At 38.6% G+C, this 26,451-nt stretch overlaps 1 protein-coding gene across 1 annotated transcript in view; it reads right to left on the bottom strand.

Moving 5' to 3' along the window:
* The window catches only part of WWOX (WW domain containing oxidoreductase), a 477,785-nt gene extending 452,308 nt beyond the window's left edge, over positions 1-25,477 (bottom strand). The window contains exons 1-5 of the mRNA XM_033070142.1: positions 25,338-25,477; positions 23,574-23,638; positions 22,270-22,327; positions 21,578-21,756; positions 3,046-3,152 (exon numbers count right to left, since the gene is read on the bottom strand). Coding sequence (XP_032926033.1) covers positions 3,046-3,152; positions 21,578-21,756; positions 22,270-22,327; positions 23,574-23,638; positions 25,338-25,444 — 516 coding nt within the window. The 5' untranslated portion in view covers positions 25,445-25,477. The remainder of the gene's footprint in view (positions 1-3,045; positions 3,153-21,577; positions 21,757-22,269; positions 22,328-23,573; positions 23,639-25,337) is intronic.
* Positions 25,478-26,451: the final 974 nt, after the last annotated feature.

The following is a 26,451-nucleotide window of genomic DNA, read 5'->3' as shown; positions in this document are numbered from 1 at the left end:
GCTCCAGGTTTGATTTGGGTTTGGATTGTTTTGTTGTGGTTTGGCAGAGGTGGTGGTTGGGGTTTTAGAAATTACTGTTTTTTCCATATAGATTTTAGGCTCTAGTTAATACAAGCCATCAATTAGATAATTGTATCAAAATTTGAAATAATAAGTTGGTTTGTTACACACTTTTAATTATTTGCTCTTCTTGCAAAGTATGTGGAACTCTTTTGTATCAACAAAAAATGGAAAAAGAAATATTCTGTGTCCAACATCTAAACCTTGAGTACCAAAGGACACTGTCCCACAGAAAAGTCAGCATAGGGTACACACTGCTTTTGGTAATACACATAGGAGCACCAAATATATTTACATATACATCATACATATAATATATATATTAATTTTATCAGCTATACATGTGTTATATATACTATATAATATATATTTTATATATCTTAATTATATTAATTATATAATATATTAAATAATATAATTATTTACACAGAAATACCCATTACATTACAACACAGCAGTAAAACTGCACACTTTGGACAGGTAAACACACTAGAACTCCATTTGAAAACAGTTGGGTTTGGGGTTTTTTTTGTTATAATAGCACATTTTGTGCAAATTAAAAGAGATTGGGAACTCAGATGAAGACTAGGAACATATTTATCAAATTTCTACCCCTCAAATTACTGGAGGAACAGTGTATTTAATAGTACAGCTCAGAGAGTTAATCTCCAGGATTTACAAGAAAACATAAAACAAGTAGGCAGCACTATTGCTGCTGAAAACACTGCCTGAGCACCAGGAACCTGAGGCTTTGTGAGGCTGCAACCTAAGCAGCTCTATTTTTCTTTAAATTGATTCCAAATTGAAAAGTAAATCAACTTCCTTTCAATAATTTTGCTTTCCCTAGGAACGGAGGGGACAAAATTCTGTGCATGCTTTGAAGTTCTTTCTAGCAGAACAGTTGCAGCTACATATTGAGAATTCACCTGAATCATATATAGAGGTTGTTGATATTTTTTTAAACTCTTTCAAAAAGGATTTTCAATTAACAACTTCCTGTAGTTACACCTATAAGCTAAAAATTAATATTTTACATCAATATTTTAATATTAGAAGTAAATCAGTCAAATTAATCTTTGTCTCTTTGTTTTCAATAACTGATTTTGGGCCAGGTTTTTTGTGTTTGTTTTCCTCAAGATTGCTTACAATTTGATGTAAATTTTAAGCATCTTGTAATTCATCAACTAATTCTCTCCTGGTTACACACTCCAAGTAATTAAAGTTCAGTAATAACTTATTCTTTCTGCTCCAGCACCTGCATTTCATTTGTTTATTTTCCCAGAGTCATAAATCTGAGGGACTGTCAAAGTGCCATAATATTAGTGCAATAATCAAAGTTAATTAGTCCCTCTCAATAAACAACAACAAAGCCATTACCAAGATGCATTGAAGGTTTTCCAGCTACCAGTTTACAGATGAGACTCCTTTTCTGAACAATTAGAATTTGAAAACTGTTAGTAAATAAATGTAGTGTTTCTGAAGTAATTTGACCTTCAACGTTCTTCATTCAATTAACAACTCATTAACTTTTGGTGAGATAATACAGGTATTAAGACAAGTATTCTGATCTCCTATTGTCTTCAAAGTGCTCAGAGATATGGTTAGGATTAAGAGGGTAATGGGATATTTTTCAAAGAAAAGGTTTTCACCACTGCCTAATTTTAGCTGGATAAAACCCATATAAACAGCCATATTTAGCTGGGCTGGGACTATCAAATTCAAACAGAATATCACCAAATCCAGTTCTATTGAAAGAGAACACACACTATGCTGGCTTCTGTTGGAATTCTCTGCTATTTGTTTTTTTTTAATTAAATTTTTAAAAATAAACAAAAAAAAAACTTTAATGGGATGAAAGCAGCAAGGAAGACATACTGTAAATCATTTATTTGATCTGGGCAAGAGTAAAAGGCCTAAATGCAAAGACTGATTCTTCATGGAACTTGTGGTGACAAAATTTAGAAATATTTAAAGCATAACTTATCTGGAAATACACATAAGTAAGCACCATTTGTTTTGCATTAATCAATATTATAATTATCTTTAGATTACTTATGTGTAAATATTAATACTACTGAGTGCTCTCCCATGTCATCTGGGAGCAGTTGAAATACTTTGAGAGTTCAGGAAATAAAACCAAAACACTCATCACTAATTTTATCTGGAAATAAAGAAAAATCCAGGAATCTGATCCATTGGTCTTTTATTCATTTAAGTGTAGAGATGTCACCACATTCTCTCCTGGAAGTCAGCAGTGCCAGCAAGCTCAAACCAAATCAGCTTGCAATCCTTGCTAGCAAATAAATTATTATGGGAGCAAAAAATTAGGACAGCTGAATAAATTTTAATAAGGGCTTTAGAAGATCATTTTTTAAATGGGAACAGGGAAACTTAGGAGTCAAAAAGCAACAAGGCAATAGATGGGACAGAAAAGCTTGTGTTTGTGTGGCAAAAATGGGAGGAAAATCAAAGAAAGTGGGAAGAAGCTAGAAGGGAAAAACCACTGAGACAGCCTGGCAGCAGGGCTGCAGAGCCCTAGTGAACTCAGAGAGAAAAGGAGAAACATTCCTGTTTGAAAAGTACAAAAATGACCCTCTGAAATCTCTCACTGTAGAACAACTATGGGCAAACAGTGGCTGTTTTGGAGGACTGTGTCCATCCTCCTTTGGATAGTTATTCACTTGGGCTCTGGGATGTCCTTTTTGATGAACCAAGCCTCACTGGTTCACCCAAAAATTCTTTTTTCTCTTACCAATCATCCATAAACCACATGGATGGCAGCACATCAAGCCTTGCAGCCCATGCTCATAAGGAAAGGAAAACCTCTATCAGCCATGCACCAGCAACAGAGCACGGTGGTACCAAATAACATAAATTATGTTTTTCCTCAGATTCTCACGTGGTCGTGCTCTGTCTGAGTGCTGGCACAGAGGATTTCATGTCTCTGGAAGCACAGCTCCCTCTGGGCACTGTGCAGGCACTCACCCACTCCCCCAGGATGCGCTGCACGGCGTCGTTGCCTCGTGCCAGGCTTCGGCAGGCCAGGATAACACACGCCCCGTGCAGGGCAAGGGACTTGGCAGTCTCAAAACCTAGGATAGAACATTGTCCTAGTCAGAATCACATCCCAGTAGCAACACAGAGATATAAAATTACCTGAAAACACAAGGCACTTAAGGCTACCTGCAGTCTGGTGACCGGACAGCACCTGGACTCAGCTTTAAAGAGCACACATGAAGAAACACAGACATCTCCATTTGATCAGGTCTTTTGGACAAATAACGGCGTGTATTTTGTACAAAAGGTTTGGCATCTTCAGAAAACAGACAACTTCTCTGCCTACTGGTCCTCAGTTGTTAGAAGGGCAGGGTCGGATGCGTTCTTTCCTTGTTTGACTGTGAACAATGTGCCACACAGAGAGGCTGCAGAGCCTGGCAATCTCACACTAGAAGTGACAGAGTATCCAAAACTGAGCTCAGGGCTCTCTGGATGCACAGTTGGCCTCAGAGTCATCAGTCTGAGGACCACCTGTGGCAGGGGGAACAAAACGTTGTTTCACTGTTCAACCCACTAATGAAAAGCAGTATAGAAGTTGGTCCAAAGTAAACTTCATTTAATTGGAAGAAATCTGTGAGAATTTACAACAGGAGATGAGGACTTTTGGGGAGAGCAGAATGCCCATGAAGTGCAGAGAACTGAGCCAAAACCTGGGTTTCTACCAGAAGTGAGCTACTACATATTTGTGATGCAGCTCATGGTATCACTGAGTGTCCATAGAGAACTGAGCCAATGACAGGAATTGCCTTCTAGCTGAAAGAGGCATAACACAGCTTAAAGGGTTCAATTAGAAAAGCCTAAACTATGAAAGGAAGAATCAAACTGGAATGCCCAACAATTTGAGTATGTGAAGAATTCAAAGAGAAGAAGCATTTGTTTTAGCTTTATGACATTTAAAGCATGTTCATGATTTCCTGTTAAAAACTGTTTACCAAAGAGCCTATGAAGATGGGCTGTCTCACTTCCAAAACACCCTGCAGCAACAAAATCCAGTTACAGCACAAAACATAACTTACATTGTATAAACAACAGACACCAAGACAAATTTATACAATTTTCTGCAATTACATACTTATGGTATTTAAGTCCAAGCAATTTTCCTGTATCTCCTTTAAAGTCATTCACTGCACCGAGTAACTTTAATTACCTGGATAATTCATTGCATGCACATGAATTAAGATACAGCATATGCAAAGATTCCCCTTGTTCCTAATTCCACTTTAAGCATATTTAACTAGAATTTTTCATGTAACTAATATAAGATGCGCCATTAGCTAGCTGTTATGCCTCTTGTTTTCACAAGAATGCTTATTTTGACTAGCTGACCATATTATTAAAAATTTTTTGGAATGGCTGGGAATAGTTTTGCTATTGTTAAACAAAGATTAAGAGCTGGTGGCCAGATTAATTAGCAAAGCGTGATGATGTTTTGCTAACTCTACCCCATGTCACACTATGAAAAATAATAAACCGTGCAAAATAATAAATTCCATGCCATTCTCCCCTATAGTTAATAACCTGATACTCATTATAAACTAAGCAAGTTACATGCTGTGAGTTTAGTTCATTTTATGCTATCTCAAATCTTCCCTGCAAACTTGGAGATCAGTGTTAAGCACTTCTCTTTAGGATGTCCTTGCTCTTCTCTGAGCTTCAAAGAGTGATTCTTCACCCTTAGGCAGACATGTTCTGAAGAAATCTCCATTTGAATGCTGCCACAGGTGAAGTGCTGACATGTCTCCCTCTCAGACGTATTTTAAACTAATTCACAAACACTCCTGCACTTTATTTACAATAGATACACATGCAGCTTCCAACTGAACACCCAAAGAAGGGGTTTGGAAGCCCCTCAGTATCCAAGTCTTTTTACAGCTTTAGCTCTCTGATTCGTCTGCAAAAATTAATGCTTCTTTCCTCCCCTAGTATCAAAAAGCTGAGACAGGTGGGGAAAAGCTTCTATCAGGGTGGAAAACATTTCCTGTCAGACTCACTGTGTTAAACTAAGTCTGTGAACAATATTTGTTCTTCAGCAAATTGCAGCTATATTTTCAATATACAATAAATTTTAAAACCTCAGCCTAACACATGGATTGAATAAAGTACAAAGCTATTTAAACGCTATACATAAAAATCTTACCTCTCTATAAAAACTACCATTGAATCACAATCCACACTGAATGTGGTTTCATACACCAAAGCTAGACCACAAAGATCATAAACACCCAAACAGTAAAATCTTGAAAAAAAATCACACCAGGGTTACACACAGAAAGAGAACCCTAAGTAAGGATGTAAGGGACGTGCACAATTAAGGAACCAGAGCAACCTTAATTCTACCCACAAAAGGACTTCAAAAGAAGCAAAGATTTTGTTAATACTCCACTTAATCTGAGACTGCCACCACTTAGCGACACAGCCCTTTCACAGTGAGGGAACATTAACAGCAATGACATCAGTTTCTTTTCCATGAAACAAGTGATATCCTCCAGGGGTGAATCTTCCCTGTACCACAGCACCAGGCTATTGCAGAGCTACTTAACCCAGGGAAAAGAGACAGCACAGCCCGCTGCCAACAAGTTATATACTGCTTGTGGGGGTTTTAAAAGTAGGGAAAACCACACTAGACAAATACTACAGAATTACACACTTGGGCATCAAGGACAACCAATTACAAGGTATAAAAGACACTCTTCCCACAAATGTGACAGGAGAATAATATACTTAATAACATCCACTTTGGGAAAGTAATCACTGCATTGTATGGAGTATTTAAATAAACTATTTTGAGCAAATGTTTTATAAAACTAATTTCAAGCAATTGCCCTGGAAATCTCAAGTTTGTGCTGAGATCAACTACTCTTGCTGCTGGTGCTGTGGCTGAACGAGCTCTAATCCGACACTCAGAAGTGAAAATCCTCTTTAAGAATAAGACATACATGGGGATAAACATTATGGCACAGTTCTACATCACCAGCTAACCTAAAGGACTGGGAGCAGAAGGAACAAGAGAGCTACAAGCACATTAAAACCCTTTAGCCCTTTCTTACAGCATTCCTTCCTAAAGACTCAGAAATTAGCACTCAGTTTCATTCTTCATCTTCTACAATGATTGTTCAATACTCTCACATTCCTGGCTATCTGCACTCGACTACTGCCACGGAATTTTGGTGCAGATTTTCAGCTAATGGTGTCAATTAAGAAGCAGTTAGCATCGGTCAATTAATGCCAGCTACACTGTGTCAACACACACCAGATGAGAACAGGGCTCTGTCCAATGGTCCAACCTCCTCTATAAAGTAGAGCAAGAGATTCACTGAGTGGAAAAGTATTTCAGTGATTTCTTGTTTAAACAGACAGCATTCACTCCATCATTCACCAGGGGACATTTTGTAAAGTGAATTTGCACCAGGCCTTTACATGTTTTAAAACATTCCTTTATTTCAAATATAAGGAGGTTTGAATACACAGGAAAAATTTAAAAACCATTTCAGACAACAGCAAGTTTTCTTCAGCTTCTCCACCTTTGTCCAAATACTCCAGGATACCTTGGAGCTGTCCTTCACAACACATTTGAAACACAATCATGAACAGCTTAGTGTAAAAGCCTACAGGGTTTGCTTGCAACAAATTTGCTTTAAAACTCGAAATAGACTCTCATCCCAACTGCTACATCTCAGCAGACAGATTTTCTGTTTTCTGATTTTGGGGACTCAAGAGAACTACATATAAACAAAAAGGATACTTGTGTCCTAGAAATCACTTGGATTTTTTCCAACTTGGAAGATCTCACCACCAGTGAATAGTTCCTCTTATTCAACACTTCCTCAGAACAGGAGTAAAGACTCAAATGTGCTGCAGATAAAGGGATAAAGAATTCTTTTCAGGTTGAAATAATGCAACACTGAGGTGTGATTTAGAGAAGAATCTTCTGCAACCAGGATCACTGCTGCCTGTGCTGGTGGGTCCAGAGTGCATCATCCAACAGAGCTTGCACATGCAAAACATCACATCATTGACAAACTCACACCTTCCAGAGCCAAAAAAGCACCACACATTCCATAGCAGGATTGCTTGGCTGCATCCACTCTGCTTCAGTAGGGATATTTAGGATAAAATCTTAAGAGACACACTGCTCCAAATGCAAGTTTTCAAGCAACTAAAGCACTAAGAGATTTTAAGAGGTACAATTTAAAATGAGCAATTCCCATGGAATACTAATGCTGCCTTTGTTTCCATGCGTTTGCAGGCACATGGCAATGACACATTCTGATATTTTTCATTGCAAAGTGTGATATTACATGAAAGATACATCCTGCCTCTCCCTTTGTGTGTAAATTGGACAAATGTGTTTTTCTTGGAGTCATGAAGCAGGGAAAAAGCCAACCCAAATGAAACAGGATGAGTAATGCATTGGTTCTGTTTTTCATCTAACCAACCCAAAACTATGCACTCCTTACACTTTTTTGCAATGCACTGCCCTGGGCAAGGCTAAGTTATTCTTAACAGTAAAAACACTGTTGTTGTCACTGACAAAAACCCAAAATATTTTGTTTCCCCCGAAGGGAGCGCAACACTAAACAAATGTTTTAAAACATCCTTAAATTAATGGGACTATAAATATCTGTTGCTTGTTGTTGCTGTAAAAAATTTCAAGAGCATCATTTAAGGCTGAATTTGTGACTGATGGTGCTGCAAGCAAGCAAGAATGCATCACAGTGACCAGGTATCTGCTCCAAAGACATCCACCAACCCAACTCTGCCATGTCCTCACCCCAGACAAGAAGGAAGATGGGACTTGAGTCCTTTCAGCTGTTTCACCCAACTCTGATCAGTGTCTCAGCTGCCCAGGGTCCCACAGCAGATCCTTCACCGTGTGGAGGTGCAACTTTCCAATATAAACATTGGAATAACAGCCAAGGGCTCCAGCCTGGAATGAGGACATCAAATCCAGAGCCAAGCTACCTCTCATGTCCCAAGGTAAGACCTTGCTTTGGTTGTGTCAAGGCAATTCCCACCAACCACTGAATGTCTGCCCCTAAAATATATGGGGATACTACTCAGAGTAACTGTGGTTTGCAGTTCAGTTAGATTGTCTTAAAACAGCCTTAAAACAATCTTAAAACAGATTGTCATAAAATGGGAATATAAGGGGAGCAAAAAACAAAATTGAAATTTTACACTAAACTGCAGATATCACCCCAATGAAGATTTTTTTTTTCACTTCCCAAGTAATCTAAATGTAAACAGGTCCTGTAGTGTGCCTGAACAGAGAAACAGTGGCCAGGAAATAAACTGAAGGAGAATCAGAGATAAAAAGTGATTTTTCTGTCAAATCCCAGTTCTATCTTTCATATCTACTCCCTGCTTTAGATGTACATCAGTGACCAAAAATCATAGTCAAAAACAGTTCAGATTTGCATCTTCCATTTCAACCAATCCCAAAGCTCTGTTTAGCTAAAAACCACTCCTTTAAAAGGGGGCAGAAATTCCCTTCTCACCCTTCATGTGTCATCTTCATCTTACACTTCTTTATTACAGGATCATGGTCCTACAAAATCCCAAACAAATTTTTACTGAATATTTTTAAGTGCATTGTGTAAATCCAGTGGCCTATGGCATTTTACCAATAATAAAAAGCTGCAGAAATTAACACAAGATCTTAGCATCACATCTGGAACAAGGGATTATTCTGTTTGAACTTTTTCTCAGTGTTTCCTCAAGCATTCAATAAATTCATGTTTTCTTTTGACTGTCTTTAAAAATGACATTGTGGCTTCTTGCAAGCAAGGTAGCCAGTCTTCCGAACACAAATCAATTACTGCATTAAAAAAAAAAATCAACATTTAGCATTTGGCTTTATAATTTAATGTTTAAGGAGAATTTATTAGAGTTTATTTTTCTGTTTGCATACAATTTTTTTTGATTGTAACAGATCATGAAGACACACAGGAATCTGAACATGAAGCAACTCAACACACGACTTCACATTTTCTAAACAAAAACAACCTTTCCACCTGAAAGTATTGAAGTGCATTATTACCAAGTCAAGTCAAATAGTTACACATTTTAAAAGAAACCTGAAATAGTACTTTGTCTCAAAATAAGCAGAACTTATTTTAGTGTGACTCATTCTTTATTTTAGTAGAAACCCTAAATTATTCAGAACTACAAATGCTTATATTCATAAGAGATAAAAAATATTTTGTTAGACTACAGTTATGTTAACATACTACTTCTATTTTTACTGCAAAATAAACACTTCCAAATTAAACATTTAACTGAAATCTGGAGTAGCAAAAAACAACAGATCTGCCCATAATATAAGTCAGCATCAAACCAGTATCTCGATGAAATCTAGATCAGGTCTGAGCAGTCAAATTTGCTGTGACATTTAGGGCACTCCATGTCTCAGCAGTAATTATTCCTGAAGGTTTAGTAGCTGTGGGATAAGTGACCAGTTCTTTTGTTTATTTGCTTAAATAAAGCCAGTCTATTTATAAATACCAGTACTTAAGTACATTATTAAGGAAATAAATAACTTTTGTGTGCATGCTGCTGTAGCTTCATCGTTATTTAAGAGCAAAGCTGAGATGAGCTGAAGAGAGGTGGTGGCAACAAAACTCACAGCAGTCCCACACACAAACCATGAGGATTTACCCAACACCAGCAGCAGCAACAGTACAGAGACTTCAATTTCTGCCTCATCCACACACCCTGGAGGGGTTTGTGTTCTGGAAAAATGCCAGCCTTCACAGCATTCCTAATGGAACATAAGTCTGATCAGACATTCAGCATCACCTAGACTTTAAAATCTGTTTTGAGGGGTGGGGTTTTTGCTTACCCCTGCCCCCTTCCAAAACTTCAGGGCCTTTTTTCCTCCCTTACTGCTGCTAATTTCAACACACCTTCTTAGTCAAGCTTACTCAAGTGACCAGAAAAAATCCCCAAGGATTTAAAATTTATCTTTGACTGCGTCTCCTGGGATTTTTTTTTTAAAGTTTCAAGTTCAGAGAAATGGGGTTGGCAAACACATCTTCTCTAAAGCTACTCTGCATCAGCAGTAGCTTTTGGCAACACTACAGTTTTTCCTACCAAAGCAAAAATGGAGAAAAAAAAGCCAGAGATTGTCTAGTTTCTTTTCAAGTACATTTCTGTTCATCTGTTAGCCAACACTATCATAGGTTTCTGTACTGCTGAGCTGAGCCCTAATTAAACATAATAAAAAAAATTAGTTGCATGTTTTGAATCTCCTTTTGGCAAGTACAACAGTGCAATGTTAATAAAAGAAGTAAATTCAATAAAGAGGAATACTTCATCCAAGGCAGAATAATTAAAAGACATACTGTGCTGTCAGCTAAAGTGCTAGATCCTCCCAGCTTTAATCTCAAAGTCATTTCATGAGAAATCTCAGTGTTATGTAAAGATACAGAGAAAGTGCTACAACATAAACTGGACCAATTTTTTTCTTAAAACAAACTTGATATTTATTTATATCAGTTACACAAACAGTGAAAGAATTTAAAATGCACACTAGACATTTTACAGATAAATAATAAAACAAGGTTCTGTCCTAAAAAGCTCACAGTTCAGCTTACAAAAAAAAGAGCTATCTTAGGGAATCAAACATACAGAGCCAAGTCCTGCTCTAAGGAACTCACATTTTGTATCAGGGGAAAGGAACAGACTGAAAATTAAAACAACACTACCTGATTTGTGTCAGTCTCCACCCACCTCTGTCTTTGGGCTATATGAGATAAGACAATTTATTTAGTTTGGCAGCAAAAGAAGAGTTTAATAAAAGAGTCATTTGAGGATCCTGCAGAAAGACCTGAGCACAGGAAAGATGCAGTTCATTGGTCTCTAGTTCAAAACTGGCAAACCTTTGGGTGTGCTTTAAACTACGAAGGGAGGAGGGAGGTGGGAAGCTGTTATGTAACCCAAATGATCCATCATGTGCTTCCGACATACAAAGTAAGGCAGGAGATGGAGTTCTGAAACAAAAGATGGAGAATAAGAACAGTATTAACAAAAAGGGTCTGCACACAAAAGCCAGGAGAATGGAAAACAAGCAGGAATTAGAAATCAATTACAATGTAAGGCTATGGGGGAAAATAAAACAAAAATGAAGACTTCTTTGCCACACCTTCAAGTGCATGAAAACATCCGTGCATCTTCCCACACCAAAATTAGTTTGTATCTTTTTAGAAGACATGCAAAGTCTATCTGCTAACAGCTGGAATACCAGCAGCCCACCCAAGAGCTCAGTGACAACCATGCTCTAAAGCAAAGGACCAGTAACAGTCACACTCCACACCAAGATTTTTCCTCTATTCTATTATGAAGCCTCTCTGTGCCTTAAATTCTAGATACACAACTTTTTGTTTTGCCAGAGATGAGTGTTTAAAGAGCAGAACCAAGAAGTCTCAGGCTCTGTTTCCTGGACCACAGATTCAATTCAGAAACAGACACAGTGAGACACCTTCCCACAGATCACAATCTTCACTCACTCAGGATGCCAGAAGTGTGCTGCCAAATAGGTCATGCATATTTTTATGCACTCCTCTTTGCTTAGCAAGGCACAAAATAATCCAATTTTACCTTCAGAATTAAAAATCTTTAAGCAAGAGTAAGTTTATACCCCTCAGCATCTGCTCACAGCTGGACACAGACCCAAACAAATAAGGCTTTTTTAAAAAAGCTTTCTTTTTTAGTTGCCATATTTTCTACTCTTAATATATCTTAATTACTCCCTCTGCTGAATAAACAGAATAAGATTTAGAGAAATATATATTTTATCTTGTGACAGAACAATCCAACTCCCACTTTAAACTGGAATATGGATATGGACATAATCTGTAAATGTAGGCAATTTATTGCATCCATACATTGCTCCATAAGTAAAATAAGGTTAAAAACACATTTCTCAAAATCTTAAGTAGCACAACCAATGTCTACAATGTACAAATGTAGAGAAGCAAGACATGCAGCTCATGCTTGCCAGAGGTAAGAGAGGAACATGACCAGAATCTCTCAAATTCCTCAATCTCTGAATACACAATGTGATAATGTTTCCTTCAATTTGGTTGCAATATAGGACAATTAGCAAACCTCCTCACAAACTTTTAAATTGTAATTTTTTGCACAAAGGCAGCAAATGCCCCACAAGTTTTATGATTTTGATTTTCATGTAAAAAATAAAGGAAACTCAATTAGAGAATGTATTGTTTTAAACTACTTGGATAAAGAATAAATAATGATGAGGCACTAAATGTACCTTTTGCAAAGATAACACAACCTGGGAAAAACATGAAAAACTTCAAAATTTCAACACTCATTGTTTGGAACCTTGAGTCACAGTGCATGAACAAGATTTCAATAAATACATCCACAACTGAACTGTGACAACTCCTTTCTCACACATACTATTTCTATCAAGAAAGTATAACAATGAGAAAACCTAACTTAAACCAGTATTTTTAATACAAAGATACTAACTATGAATAGGAACTTAGGAACAGTGACTAAGGTAACTATCTTTAATTGAAGGAGAGGAAATAAAGTATATTACTCTGAAAATATTCAGATTTGAAGACACACTGTAGGAGTTTCCTGAAGCAACAGATGAAATCCATGATGTGGAAGTACAGCAAGAAATCAAAACCAGCTGGATGTTACAGGAACAAAAATACTGAGGTTATGTAGCTGAATATAAAGCTACAGAGATCTCACATATTAAAATGACAAGCCAACAGAATAAATGGGAAAAGAAGAAAAAAAACTCCCCTTCACAGAAGAAAAATAAAAACAAGAGAAAGGCATAAGAGTTTAATGTGTGACCTAAAAACTGCAAATACTATTAACTAATTTAAAAAAGGAAGGCAAAGGCACTTTTGGTTTTGATGGTCTTCCATTAAGAACTCCTGAAAGAATTTTACACTTGACAAATTTATTTTCATGAATCACACACTGTCTTGTAAAAATCTCTGTGTATTGGAGACTTTAGGATGAGTGTAAGATCAGTTGCTTTCTCACTGTACTACTCTTTCTCTAATTCAAACTAAATTCTGGTGTCACAAATTCTGAAGGTAAAACTCTTTTTAATCAGATCCCAGGATTTTACCTCTCTCCTTTCACTTCCTTCTTTGTAGGGATTTACTGTTTCAGACTTGAGTTTCAAGACCTTGTAACAGCCAAGCATGAGAAGCACAAAAGGGACACGATACTGAAATCCTTCCTCCTTGTGCATCTACTTAGCATAGACACAGTCACCAAAATTTTTCTGCTAGTAAGACAAAAACATCACATTAATGTACATCTACAGGCTGTAACTGAAGCTGTTGGTATCTAGAAAAGTCCCTACATGTTTCAGAAGATCCTGTCGCTAGAAAATAAAATGCATGTAGCAACCTCTTCCCTCTCCAGCATCTAGCAAGCATTCCAAAATAACAGAACTGTACATGTATGTATTCAAACAATTCTTGAAGCACAATGAGTTTTGAAAACATGACAAAACAAAATGATGCAAAGAGTAATCTCAATGTTGCACCAAGACAAACTGAATCATGCAAAAGGTCTTTTCACCTCTGGAATATCAATTATGCATAAAATAATAAGAAAAATCCTTGTGAAATTAAATATTTCAGAAGACAAAAAAAGCAATCAAGTTGAAAAGTCTTCCTAGCTCTTAGGAGACAAGAAATAAGTACCACCTAGGAAGGTTTCTGTTCTACAAAGATGTTTTTCTCTGTAAAAGGAATACATGAAAGTACAACACAGGCTCAATCCCATCCTTTGTGCAAATATTCCTTTACAAGCAGTAATCATTATTGAACCTTTTAGCCCAGATGGAATTTCTTACATGTTACAACAAGTTTCACATGCATTGTGAATTTCAGCCAAGGTTGATGAAGTTCAATAACTTGGCTAACCAACCATGTGTACTGCTCATTACACAAGTAATAAATAGATTCATCAAAATGGACATGAAAAAGCAGTATGAGCATCTGACACCATTTTCAGCTTACTCAATAGGAAAAATAAATTACAAGAAGTCCAAGGGGACCTCTTAATATTTACAGTATGGAACAAGTAAGCAGTTGGAGCCTTATGTAAAGCAGAGCAATATTAATATTCCCACAATATTAAGCCAGAGCTAAAAGAGTGATGGCACTCATGGAAAACTCACTCACTACTACCTGCCATAAATCTGAAGAATACAGTTCTGTAAGTTAAAGAAAATTCTCTTCTATTAATCAAATTTGGAAAATAATGGCTTTTAGTGGATTTTTAATTGTTCAAACTCCATCAGTACTAATCCCTGACTGACAGCTACAAATATCCCACAACAGGAAGAGTTAAAAGTTCCACCCCAGAGGCACATTCCCCTCCATAAATTGTGCTTTTCTACATCAGTTACCCCAATACTCTGGCCAAAAATACACTTCCTGCAAAACCCAGGCTCTCCTAGAAATGCACCATACTCCCATTCCCTAAAAAAATGTACAACAAAATTAATTCAAACATGCTACAAAGGTTTTAATTTCCACAAAGGAAAAAAATAGCTAAGTGTAAGTTTAAGGAAGAAGCAAACAACAAAACTTCTACACAGGCACCAACATTTTCATGGTAGTGATACTCATGGGATGTAAGATAATTATTGATACATGGAGCCTAAAATTCACATAAGAAATCAAAATATACATCAAGAAACAGCTCTTCCATGCTTTTAAAAGCCCAGTAAATACAGAACTATCCCATTAAAACATTCTCAGGACAGCCAGGACTTGGCCAAGAAAAATAATCCAAGGTTAGATATTGCTGATCTTTGTCTGCCTCACAATAAGCTTTGAACCCAAACCTCCATAAATAAGCACCAGTGCAGCTCTCCACACACAAAACACTTCCAGCATGGAAATCTCCAGCCATGCACAGGCTGGAACAGCCCCTTCACCCCAAGTTCTGCTCTGTACTGAGAACATGAGATGCAGTGCCTCAGTAAAACCCCAGCATCCCCTCCTCTGTGCACCACTGAGCTACATCAGAACCATGCACAGAAACTTCATAAAAACAGGCAGAAGTTTTATTCATTTGCAGGCTTTCACACATTTATGAACATTAATTTTGGTTCAGACAACTCTTTTCTCTCAACTGGGGAAAAGACCATTTAAGAGGCATTGTCACAAGTTTGCTGCCCCAGCTCACATCCTTTTTCTGCTCTTCTAAGAAACAGGATGCAAATAATAATTACTAGAAAGCACCTTGCTTTTGTTCATCATAATAAGCCATATAGAACAGAAGTTTACACTAAGAAATCTTATAAATAGAACTGTGAAAAATAACAATACAGACTAAAAGCAGACAGATGTATTTTCTCTCAGAGGTTTCCCTCTTCCCAAAACAAAATATCCAACAAAAACAAGCTGACTTTTTCAAGGCTGACAAAGTTCAGGTGTTCCAGTGTAAGAGAAATTCCAAAACCATGCAAGAAATTGAAGTGAATCTGAAACAAAAGCTATGCTGAGCAGTTCCTTTGTAGAAGCCCTGCCAGTTGCAAAACCTTTATTTCATGTCGAAACAGGAGAGAAAAATTAGAACATAAACAGTGTTTTCAAAAAAAATGTGCACATTTTTCAAGGAAAACTTGCAATCTAGCTCAAAAATAGGGCTGAATAATTCCTTCCTGACAGACAAACATCTGTGGGCTTAGACCACCAAACCCCAGGCAGTACAGCAAAAGACAGGATATTTAAGACAGACTAATACTAATGAAATCAAGTAGTCAGTGAAATGTGAAGGGTCTGTTTAATTCCTCCCATATGATCAGAGTTTGACTTCAACTAGACCATTCACTGGTCTAATGAGGATTCAGCAAATGTTACCTTCTTTTTGAAGGCTGATGAAGCCCCAGTAAAAATGCTGTCATCCACAAATAACATCACTAAATTCTGAACTACAATAGCTCCCCATATTCACAAAATTCTCTTCTCTGCAGGTACAGGGAAGTCAACTTTTTAGTCCTTCAGGAATAAAAATATTCTTTTAAATCATACTTTTCTGATCTCTCCATTGCCCACAGATTTAGGCCATAGTGGTAAAAAGTAGCCAGCATCTATTAGAGACCCTAAAGAGTCTTCACAAAAAATTTAGGTAAGTTTTAAAAAAGTTTAATTTTTCTTCTGTTACAAGTAGTAGCTCAAGTAGCCATTACTCAATTAGTGATCACTTAATTGCCCTAAGAAATACAACAAAGGTCACCTACACCTAATTCTATTAAGGCTCTCAAGGTAGATTCTTCTTTTAAACTAAAAGAAAGATTCAGTACAATACTAACATAGGAAGTGCTCAAACTCTGCTACACAGCTGAGAAATCAGGAATTCTCCCACAAAACAAACTTTCCTTACTTTCTGCCACTATGAAGTCACAGCACAGCAGCCTGGCCACATGCTTTGTATTGGTTATGGACAGGTTCACTTATTTTTATACTACTTTGATGAAAAGCAAAAAAAGGAAAAAGCTACTGGAAACAGCTTCTCTTCTAATACAATAAAGTGATGGCAAAATAATTTGTCATGAGTTCTTTCTGAATTAATGGAAGCACTGTATGCTTACTGAAAACAAAGAATCCCAGCTCTCCAACAGTTTAAATTCATTTCCACCTTGATATTATCTGATCTTGGACACTACTGGTCCCAGAATCAACATGGTTAATCCCACATCCCCAAGCACTAAATCTTTGCTTTATTTTCCAGTAAGGGACTCAGAAAAGTTTCTATTATAGTGGGAACTGAAGGATCTAAGAACCATTCTACATTGCTCACAGATGTAAAGTGTTCAAATAATGTCCCATATGAGAGAGATTTCAGGAGGAGGTGCAGGTGATACAGAGAAAGGCACAAACAAATTGCAGAGCCACATAATTTGTACTTCTCACAAAAGCACCACCATGTGTGAACCAAACCTAATAATCTACCTGTTACCATGATCATTACTACTAATGAAATTACCAAGACACTCATTGTCAAAGTGTCACCTTCCACAGTTTCACAGTGTTCAGGTATGTTTGTGTCTATACACAAACCCTCACTGCAATTAACCACAGCATTTAATACTGGGAATGGAGATCACTAAATATATAAACATTTCAAAAGCAGCAAGGGCCCCATTCTGAGAGCTGAGCTCAAAGCAGAGTGTTTAAAGCTTTAAGTCTTTTCCCCTGATTTCATACACCTGATCCTCAAGTTCTGGCTACCTGTAAGGGGATGCAAATCAGTTGTGAGTGAGACATAAATCAATTTTTAAAGAAAGAATTAGAGTATAGCCTGCTAAATCTATTCTGGTAGTTAAGAGTTAAAAAAGGTTGCTTTGCATTTCCTTGGTTTGTAAGAACATATTTTAATAGAATGTGTCATCTTTTGCTAGTATGTACTAATAGTTTTTAGTTGTAATCAGACTTACAGAGTTTCAAAGCCTCAGTGCTAATGCTGCAATCTAACCTGTACAAGTTTTGTAGTAACCCTTTTACTATTTCAAGCCAGCTTTTCATCTAAAAACAATCACAGAATCACAGACATGTTTGGGTTGGAAGGGACCTTAAAGATCACCCAGTTCCAATCCCCTTCCACGAGACCAGGTTGCTCAGAGAGTCATTAGGGAAAAAGTTGCAAGAATAAAACAAAAATTTTTAGCATTTATAAAAATTAAATAGCCAGTCATTGAAAACAATTTTTTACATCATAAAGCAGATGTTTAATTGAGACAGATTATAAGCACATTTCCCAACTTTTTGCACAAAAGTTGTTAACACTGAAATTCTGTACAAGGAACAAAAGAACCTTTTACTTCTCACACCAAAATTTTCCTGGAGCACTGGCACATCTTTTAAGCACTGATTTAGTACCTAATTCACAGCTTCTCTCCTGGCTAAGGTTTATTACACAAAAGTAAAAGAAAAAAAAAGAGAATTCCAACAAAACACTAAACAATTATTTTGAGGAATCTAAAACATGGAAACATTATCAAGGAAAGCAATACAGCAAGCCACACTGTGGCTGGAGCTGCTGGATTTTCTTCAGCCTCTGGAAAAAACCTCATCTGGTTGTTTGGGGCATCCCTCACAAAAGCAATGAACAGGCTTCTTTTGACCTCCATCTAGCAGAAAAATTAAAATCACAGTTTGAGCAACTGCTTGGCTGTGATTATCAATACAGTTTTGTGATAAAATCCTGGAAAAGCATTAAGAAACACCTACTTTGTGGAATCTGCCTGACTGGACAGAACATTTTGCCCTTCCATTATATTCTGCAACACCACTTGCACTCACACACACTCCACAGTCACTGGGTTAGATGGAACCTGACACAGAAACCAGAACACATTGTGGTCCCATGGTCAACAGGTCATATATGAGCCTTAAAAAACAGAGAGCAATTTTTATATAAGTCAGAAAATCATATTAGCTACACAACCAGCTCTCTGATACTAAAACCAAGTTATTTTTTAAAAAATTATCATTTGAGATTGCTTACACATACAGTTGAAAATACCACATCTCTGTGTAAAATTAAACCTAGAGGAACTGCTGACACACTTTTATAAATTCACAATTCTAGCCCTAATAATTAAGAACACAAACAGAACTACGGGAGCATTTCCTAAGAACAGCAATATTACCAGGCTGCTTTTGTTCAGCATTTTCAAAGAGCAACACAGACCTCTACTGGCAACACTGGTGAGCAGGAATCAGCTCATACCAGCAGCAAGCTGGGGAAAGTCTCTCTGTAACCTCATGTTGAGACCTTTAAACAGAAAAACAACACTCAAAATTGCACACACCTTCAATTCCTCCACGTGGAATAAATCTTACTGACTGAGTCAAATGACAATTTACACTATTCATGTTTAAATGCATAGAGAACAATATGCTTTTAAAACCAGGACTGACAGAACAAGACTGAACTGTTCAGTAAGTCTGTCCTACTTTTTAATACACCAGCTTTACTGGGACCAAAAGTTACCTCAACTTTCTAATGTAATTGAACTTAAAAAAATAAATGAGAAAAACTCTAAAGAATACTTGGACTGCACTGTCAGAAGAAAAAGCTTCTAAAATAAAAAAGAAAATATTTCAGTAATAACTCCCAAGCTGCTAGGACATCTTTGTGTTGTAAGAGCAACATCATTTGTTAACCTTTTCTAACTTGCTAATAAAAAATAATTCTTTATAAAAGTAATTTTTTTAGTAGTTTTCCCCCCTCACGTATTCCACAGCAGTTTTAAGGATTAAGTTAACAAAGTGGGTTTATAATCTAGGAAATTCTTACTTTCCTAATCAGGAATGAAAAGAACCAGCACAGGGCAGGCAGTGTCCCTATTTACAGACATGTTAAGTTAACAACAATGAGGCAACATGTGGCACCACCAAAGCCCTGGAACTGTGAAGTCATCCAAAGTATTCCCTCAGTAACTAAGCAAGCATCTCTGTTTTTCAGAAGTTGAGGAGATTTTTTTCAACTCTAAGGAAAAAAAGTGCTCCTGACAAGCTACATAGAAGTCCCTGTATTAGATGCACAAATAAAGTGAATTAAGACATCATTCCATCTTTGCTGATCTGTTTTTAACATTGCCATCTCAAAGCAGAGTAGATGGATGAATAAAAACATCACTTCTGTTCATCCATCTTTCAAGGGACTCTCAGCATTTTCCAAACTTTATCTTGAGCATCCAGCAATGCAGTAATTTAAAATGCATTTTTCTGACTGCAGTCTACCAAGTTAGAGCTTGATCTTTGTTCTACCCATCCTGAAATGAAACATTCCTCAACAAATGGACAGACACCATAGTTAGGTATTTTCAAATATTCCACTGAAACTCATTTGGACAACAATCAAAGGGTTCAGTCAATTTTTTTTCCTTGAATTATTGAGCACAAATGCTCAACAAGTAATACATTAATTTTTATATCTATTTAATGAACAACAATATTTCCCTCAAATTATTTATGCTTACCTTGAAAAGAAAACATTCTGCTGTTCTGAAATCACAGAAATTATTTACTCCTCAAAATACTCAAAGAGGAAACACCATCTGAATTAGAAACTTGCTACCTTCATACTTATGGACTCTTTATGCCAAAGCAAAAGAGATTTGGAGCAAGGATATGATTAATTACTTGTGACCAATCCAGATTATAAACTAAGAGAGAAACACCAAAAAAAAAAATCTTGAAAAAAACACCACATACATTGAATTAATCTTTTGTCATATTTGAAACACCTCCCACTCATTCAGCAAGGCTGAATGGCAGCTCTGCTCCATGAGTCCAGCTAATTCTTTAAATGTTCAGAGACTGCACAGTTGCATACAAAGCAAACTGTGCTGCTGGATGCAATGTAGAGAAACACTGTACCAAGAATTTGGAACATAAACCTCGCTAGAAAGCCCAAATTCATTGTGACACAAGTGCAACACTTGCTCCCCCAAGTGCAGTGCCAATGTGCAACAGCACATCAGGCAGGTAAACCCTGAACTGCAAGGCACAGTAAAGCTCTGAATTCTTCGTGTGACTCCTGCAGTAACACTCCCTTCAATAATTAAGAAATAAAACCCTAGAAAACTCAGAGTGGTAAGTCCTGCCATTAATCCATTTTTTAGAATGTCTCCAAGGTTTTCCAATGTCCTCAAAAATGCATCTAAGTCAAAAGTCTGAACTAAAATTAAAACCACCAAATAACTTACATAAGGACTCCTTCAATATTGATGCAATCCCATCACAAAGAAAAATGCAAACAACAAAAGGCAACAGAAGATCAACAGTTACCTGAATCTCTCACCCACTACAGAAGCAGCAATATTTAACAGATATCTGAACAAGCTGGGTGTCTGAAAGGATTTATGAACCTGTGAGACAACACAACTAACAGGGATTACTGAAGGTCATAAATTGTATTTCTTTGAACTAAAGGAACATCAAGTAAAGTATCCTGACACAAGTTCATCACCAAATTCACTTGAATGTAACTTCAGAAATAAAAACTCCACAGCATCCTGGGAAAATCTTCACTAAGTTTACTTGCTGGCATTAGGAAGTTTCTCTGAATACTTTACCTGGACTGCCCTGCAGCCATACAAACCTCACTCCTTGTCCCAGCCACCAAGATCATAAAAATAAAATTCCCTTCCCTTTCACAGACATCCTTTATATATCTGCATAATGTGAAATGCCTCCATTGATACTTTCCAAGACAAAAATCAATTGCTTCAGCACTTGATGTCTCTCCTGTAGCTCTCCTGCAAGCTCCAAATTCTCCACACATTTTTTAAAAACACCTTTCTAACTGGTGGTTTTGTATGAAAAAAGTGCAAATCAAGTTTGAAAACCAAAGATGCAGAGATATGTAAACAATCAAGAAGGCTGTAAGACAAAGTTTGCCATATTTTACCTTGCATGCAATGTTAACCCACCTATTCCTGAATTGGCTCCTGTGATTATAACCACTTTCCCACTCAAGTCACGACCCTGGAGAATTTCCATTGCAGTACTGTTCCCATCATATTTTTGTCTAGTAGTAGGTTTTACTGGATTCTCTTCTACTGTAAAGGCCAGTCTTGGGTCAAGGTAGGTAGTCCTTTTGTTTATGTGGCTGCAAAAGAACACAAAAATTCAACTGTTTGAACCCTTCTTTTCCCTGCATTTAGATTTTAAATGCATTTCAACCACTGCTGTGTACAATTCCAATGGATTATTTAGATGTCCAAAAAGCAATTTTTCATTCTGATAAAAATTATCCTAATTACTTTTTTAATCAAACTTTTTTCCAGTTATGACAGCATCCATTAATAATTGTATTTGCATACTTCACAAGCCATCCTGAACTTCATGTGAGCCCCTGGTATACAAGGCAGAATTTTGTCAGGGGGAAAAAGAAAAAAATCTTGTTACATTAAGAAAGATAAGTTCTCTTAGTAAGTCTATAAAAGAACCCCACACATGTCCTTGATACAGCAGACCTTCAATAACTGCATTTGGATTCTGAAGCTGCATTTATTAATCTCTCTTTCCAGCTGATACTGTCACAGTATCATAACTCAAAAGGCTACTCAGCATGTAACCCAGCTGTCCTCTTCCCACACACTCCACAATCTGAGATACTTACTCTACAAAATAGACTTGTCCATTTTCATCAGTCTCCTGCTCCCATCCATATGGCAGATCTAGGAAGCATATAAAACATTAACTTTATTTTCAAGCATTAGAATACTCTTCAATTTGAAGTTTAAGTGATTTCTCAGACTGATGAGATAATTCTGCATTGTTTTCTGTAGGTGGTGCAGCTACCTGCTGCCCTTGAATATCAGCACTTGAAAGGAGGATTGCTTCCCTAATCACACACAATTGCTCTCTCATAGAAGAACAACACACAGAAGATCTGGTACAAGTGCAGTGACTGGCAGATTAAGTATAAAGACAGTCTAAAAAATCTTTATAAAGATTATTTCATGTTTTATAGAAAAAAAACCAGCAAAATGCAATCATGCTTTCAAGCACATACAGATCTGTACTACTCACAGCTCAATATCTACCCCTGCTAAAATAAATAGCAAAAACATATAGGAAAAGTTATTTGTAACACATACCAAAAGCTGCAAGATCAGAGCCCTCAAGTGGGCATGAGATAAAATAAATCAAAGCTAAATAATTCAATGAAGTTGGAAGGATAGATAAAAGAAAAATGACACATCTTTACATAAGCAATTCTTATATAAAAGATCCTACAAAAGTACCTAACAGATGGCATTCACAGTATTTCTGATCTCAGCTGGAAAGTACTCATTTCACTTTGACTGACTGAAGATTTACTGAAAATATTTCACTTATGGTCAGATGACCAACACCAAAAGAAACATGGCTTGCCAACAGTGTAGTACCCCCACGTACAGAAGCTTTTGGAAGACCTGATTTAAGGCACTGATCCAAGGTCCTAGAGAAATCATTTTCCTCTGGAAGTATCCTGCAACACTGTCTGCCTTCTGTTCTGGCACAAATGTTCAGTTGGGTGGGGGGAAACAGGTAAAATGAAAACTAATGAGGGTTCCTTCTACGTCAGGGATACTCCTTGATGAAACACATTCTGTGAAAAATACAGTCCAAGTATAAATATTATCTGATGGACACCAGGAACACAGAACCCCAGCTTTTGACTATATGCTTTACAAGCCACACTAAAACAAAACCTGTGACCTGGAATTAGTACTTTGGCTTTATGGAGCAATACAGGAAAGCCATAAAACTGCAAATGATCACTCTACAGAGACACAACCACAGAGGTAAAACCCCACTGAAATCAGCTGTAAGCTCACAATCAGTGACAACCAGAAGACCAAAATGAGATCAGTAGGTTGTGGAGGAATCAGGTGGTTGTATTATAATGTCAGTTCATTACAAAAGTTTAACACAAACCTCCTGCAACACGTTTCCTCTTCCCAGACTTAGGGTGTTCCCATTGTGTTTTTTCTTCTAGGTGGCTGCAGGAAAATAAAAAGTTTAAGATTTTTAAAAATTGGCTAATAATCTTTCTGATGTAACCCAAGATATTGCCACAGTTCTGAAAGTAACTAACCAGACAGCACAGGAGTCTATAAAAGTTCAAATAAATGTCTGTCTTCCAATCCAAGTTTTATTGCTTAAGAAAAATAAAAAACTCATTTTAAAAGTAATATTAACAGACTCAGAAAACACCTCAAAAAGATGATGATCCTTGGCAGATGGAAGAAAGAAGCAAGAAAATAATTTATCACCAACTAGTAGTAATAATATTAGAAAGTCTTCAAACTACAAAAGCACCTTTCTAAAACTCCTGCCTAACAATATTGATTTGTAGAGTTAACATAAGTAAGTTGGACTTCTACATGAGCAATTGTAGCTTTGGACAGGTAAGTTTATCCACAGGCCTTGGCTGGCAGGATATTTATTTAATATACATATTATCCCACGATTCTGTTACTAATTGGCAACTTTGTGAAAGTTCGCTGCCGACGAAAGTGCAGCTTATATATGGACGAAGACCTAAACTGGACACATGAAGGTGTGGCTTACAATCAGGTGTGGCTTGTAATCATGAAATTCCTGTAAATCTCCAGAATGTGCAGAAGCATCACACATATAGAGTGTGTAATTAAAAGCAGCAACACCACAACACCTCTTCACATCCAATTTATTTTTAGACACACTGGGCAAGATTTTCAGACAGTAAAGATAAATTCGTGTTGTGTCATTAAACTGAACCAGTCCGGTTTCACAAGAGTTCAGGAACTGACCTGTTAACCGTGTCACACTTGTGCTCAGTAAATACCTTGTTACTGCACAGGTTTGTACTTTCACTAAGCCTTCCTGAAAGAGCTTTGGAAGTCAAAGGAAATACACAGGCAACCTAAGAAAAACTAACACCGATGGAGAAATACACAGGCAACATAAGAGAAACTAACGCGGATGGAGAAATTGCAGTGTTTACAAAGTAAGCGTGGCTAAACTAAAGCATTCTGTCCAGTGCTTTTAAGAGCAGAACTTGGGAGGACGAGGTGAATTCACCACGGGTGAGACTGAACCACACTTTTCCAATTTTTGTGGAAAGGAATAACTCTTGCAGCTTTAAACAGACCCCAAGAGCTGCAGAAGCCGCGGGGTTCTGTAGGAGGAGGGTGTATAAACACATATTCTCCTGAGATCGTTCATCCTGCGGCACGTTCCCTTTGTAACCGGGAGGGTGGAATCGCGTCCGGGGCTGAAGGGGCTAAATGCGATTCTTTATCGAGGTGTACTGCAGAGCTGAGGAACAGCATGCACAGCTTTTAACTTCCATCGGACCCGTTTCTTCTCTGTTCCCGCAAAGAAGAAAACTGGCCAATCTGCAGTATTGTGTAAGGCTTAAGCAGAATGGAATAACATCGCCCACGGAGCGCTGAGGCGCACCGAAACAGCTCCGGGACGGCTCCGGGCCCTCCGGCATCATTGCCAGGCGGGCAGGTGGCGGCGGCTGCGGCTGTCAGAGCTCCGGAGCCGCCCGCACACCCAGCCCAGCGCTGCCCGGAGCCGGGTGGGCACCGCACACAGAGCCCGCCTCACCCGCTCCCGGTCCCGGTCCCGCAGCTCCTCCGTGAGGGGCGGCTCCTGCCCCGCACCGCGCTCAGAGCGCTCCCGGCGGGCTCGCCCCCACCCCGCCCTTACTTGGCGTAGTAAACCCAGCCGTCCTTGGTGGTGCGCTCCTCCCAGCCCGGCGGCAGCTCCTCCTCGCTGTCCGTGTCCTCCAGCCCCGCGTACTTGAGCGCGGCCATGGGCTCGGCGCGGCCCCGCTCCGCCGGCGCGCCCCGCTTCCGCCCGGCCCCGCGGCACCATGGGAGCTGTAGTTCCCGCGGCACGGCCCGGGCACTGCGGGCTCCGAGAGGGGCCGGGCACCGTGAGGGGATGGGCACCGTGAGGGGATGGGCACCGTGAGGGGCTGGGCACCGTGAGGGGACGGGCGCCGTGCGGGGCCGGGCACCGTGAGGGGCTGGGCACCGTGAAGGGATGAGTGGGCTCCGTGAGGGGATGGGCACCGTGAGGGATGGGCACCGTGAGGGGCTGGGCACCGTGAAGGGATGAGTGGGCTCCGTGAGGGGACGGGCACCGTGCGGGGCCGGGCGCCGTGAGGGGATGAGCACCGTGCGGGGCCGGGCGCCGTGAGAGGCTCGGCTGAGCTCGGCACGGCAGTAGAAGGGGTTTAGGCCGCTCTGCTCAGCCCTAGTGAGGCACATCTAGAGTGCAGTGTCCAGTTCTGGGGTCTTCAGTACAAGGGAGACAAGGAGTTACCAGAGAGGGTCCAGTGGAAGCCACAGAGGTGATGAGGGGTCTGGAGCCTTCATATGAGGAGGGACTGAGGGAGCTGGGCATGTTTAGTCTGCAAAAATGGCCATAAACTAAAACACAAGTTCCACCTGAAGAAGAACTTCTTTTCATGGATGGGGCAGAGCTCTGGAACAGAGCCCAGGGAGGTTGTGGATTCTTCCTCTCTGGAGACTTTCAAAGCATGTTCCTGTGCCACCTGCTCTAGGTGACTCAGCCTTGGAAGGGGGATTGGACTGGATGATCTCCAAACGTTCCCTCCCATCTGAGCAGTTCTGTGATTTTCAGGGCATTAGGTGCTTCCAGCTCTCTTTTCAGAGGATTGAATACAGCAAGGCCCTGGGAAGCAAAGGGAATTGAGTTTCTCTTTGAGTTTTTTCCCTTAGCTGTCACCACCTCATCTCGGGGATGAGACTCCTCCTCGTTAGTCAGGGATCCCTGCTGAGGAAGGGCTGGCTGC

The sequence above is a fragment of the Catharus ustulatus genome, chromosome 11 (assembly GCF_009819885.2).
Source record: "Catharus ustulatus isolate bCatUst1 chromosome 11, bCatUst1.pri.v2, whole genome shotgun sequence".
In the NCBI taxonomy this organism is placed as follows: domain Eukaryota; kingdom Metazoa; phylum Chordata; class Aves; order Passeriformes; family Turdidae; genus Catharus; species Catharus ustulatus.
The sequence above is the reverse complement of the archived record's forward strand: the minus strand, read 5'-3'. Positions and strand labels throughout refer to the sequence as shown.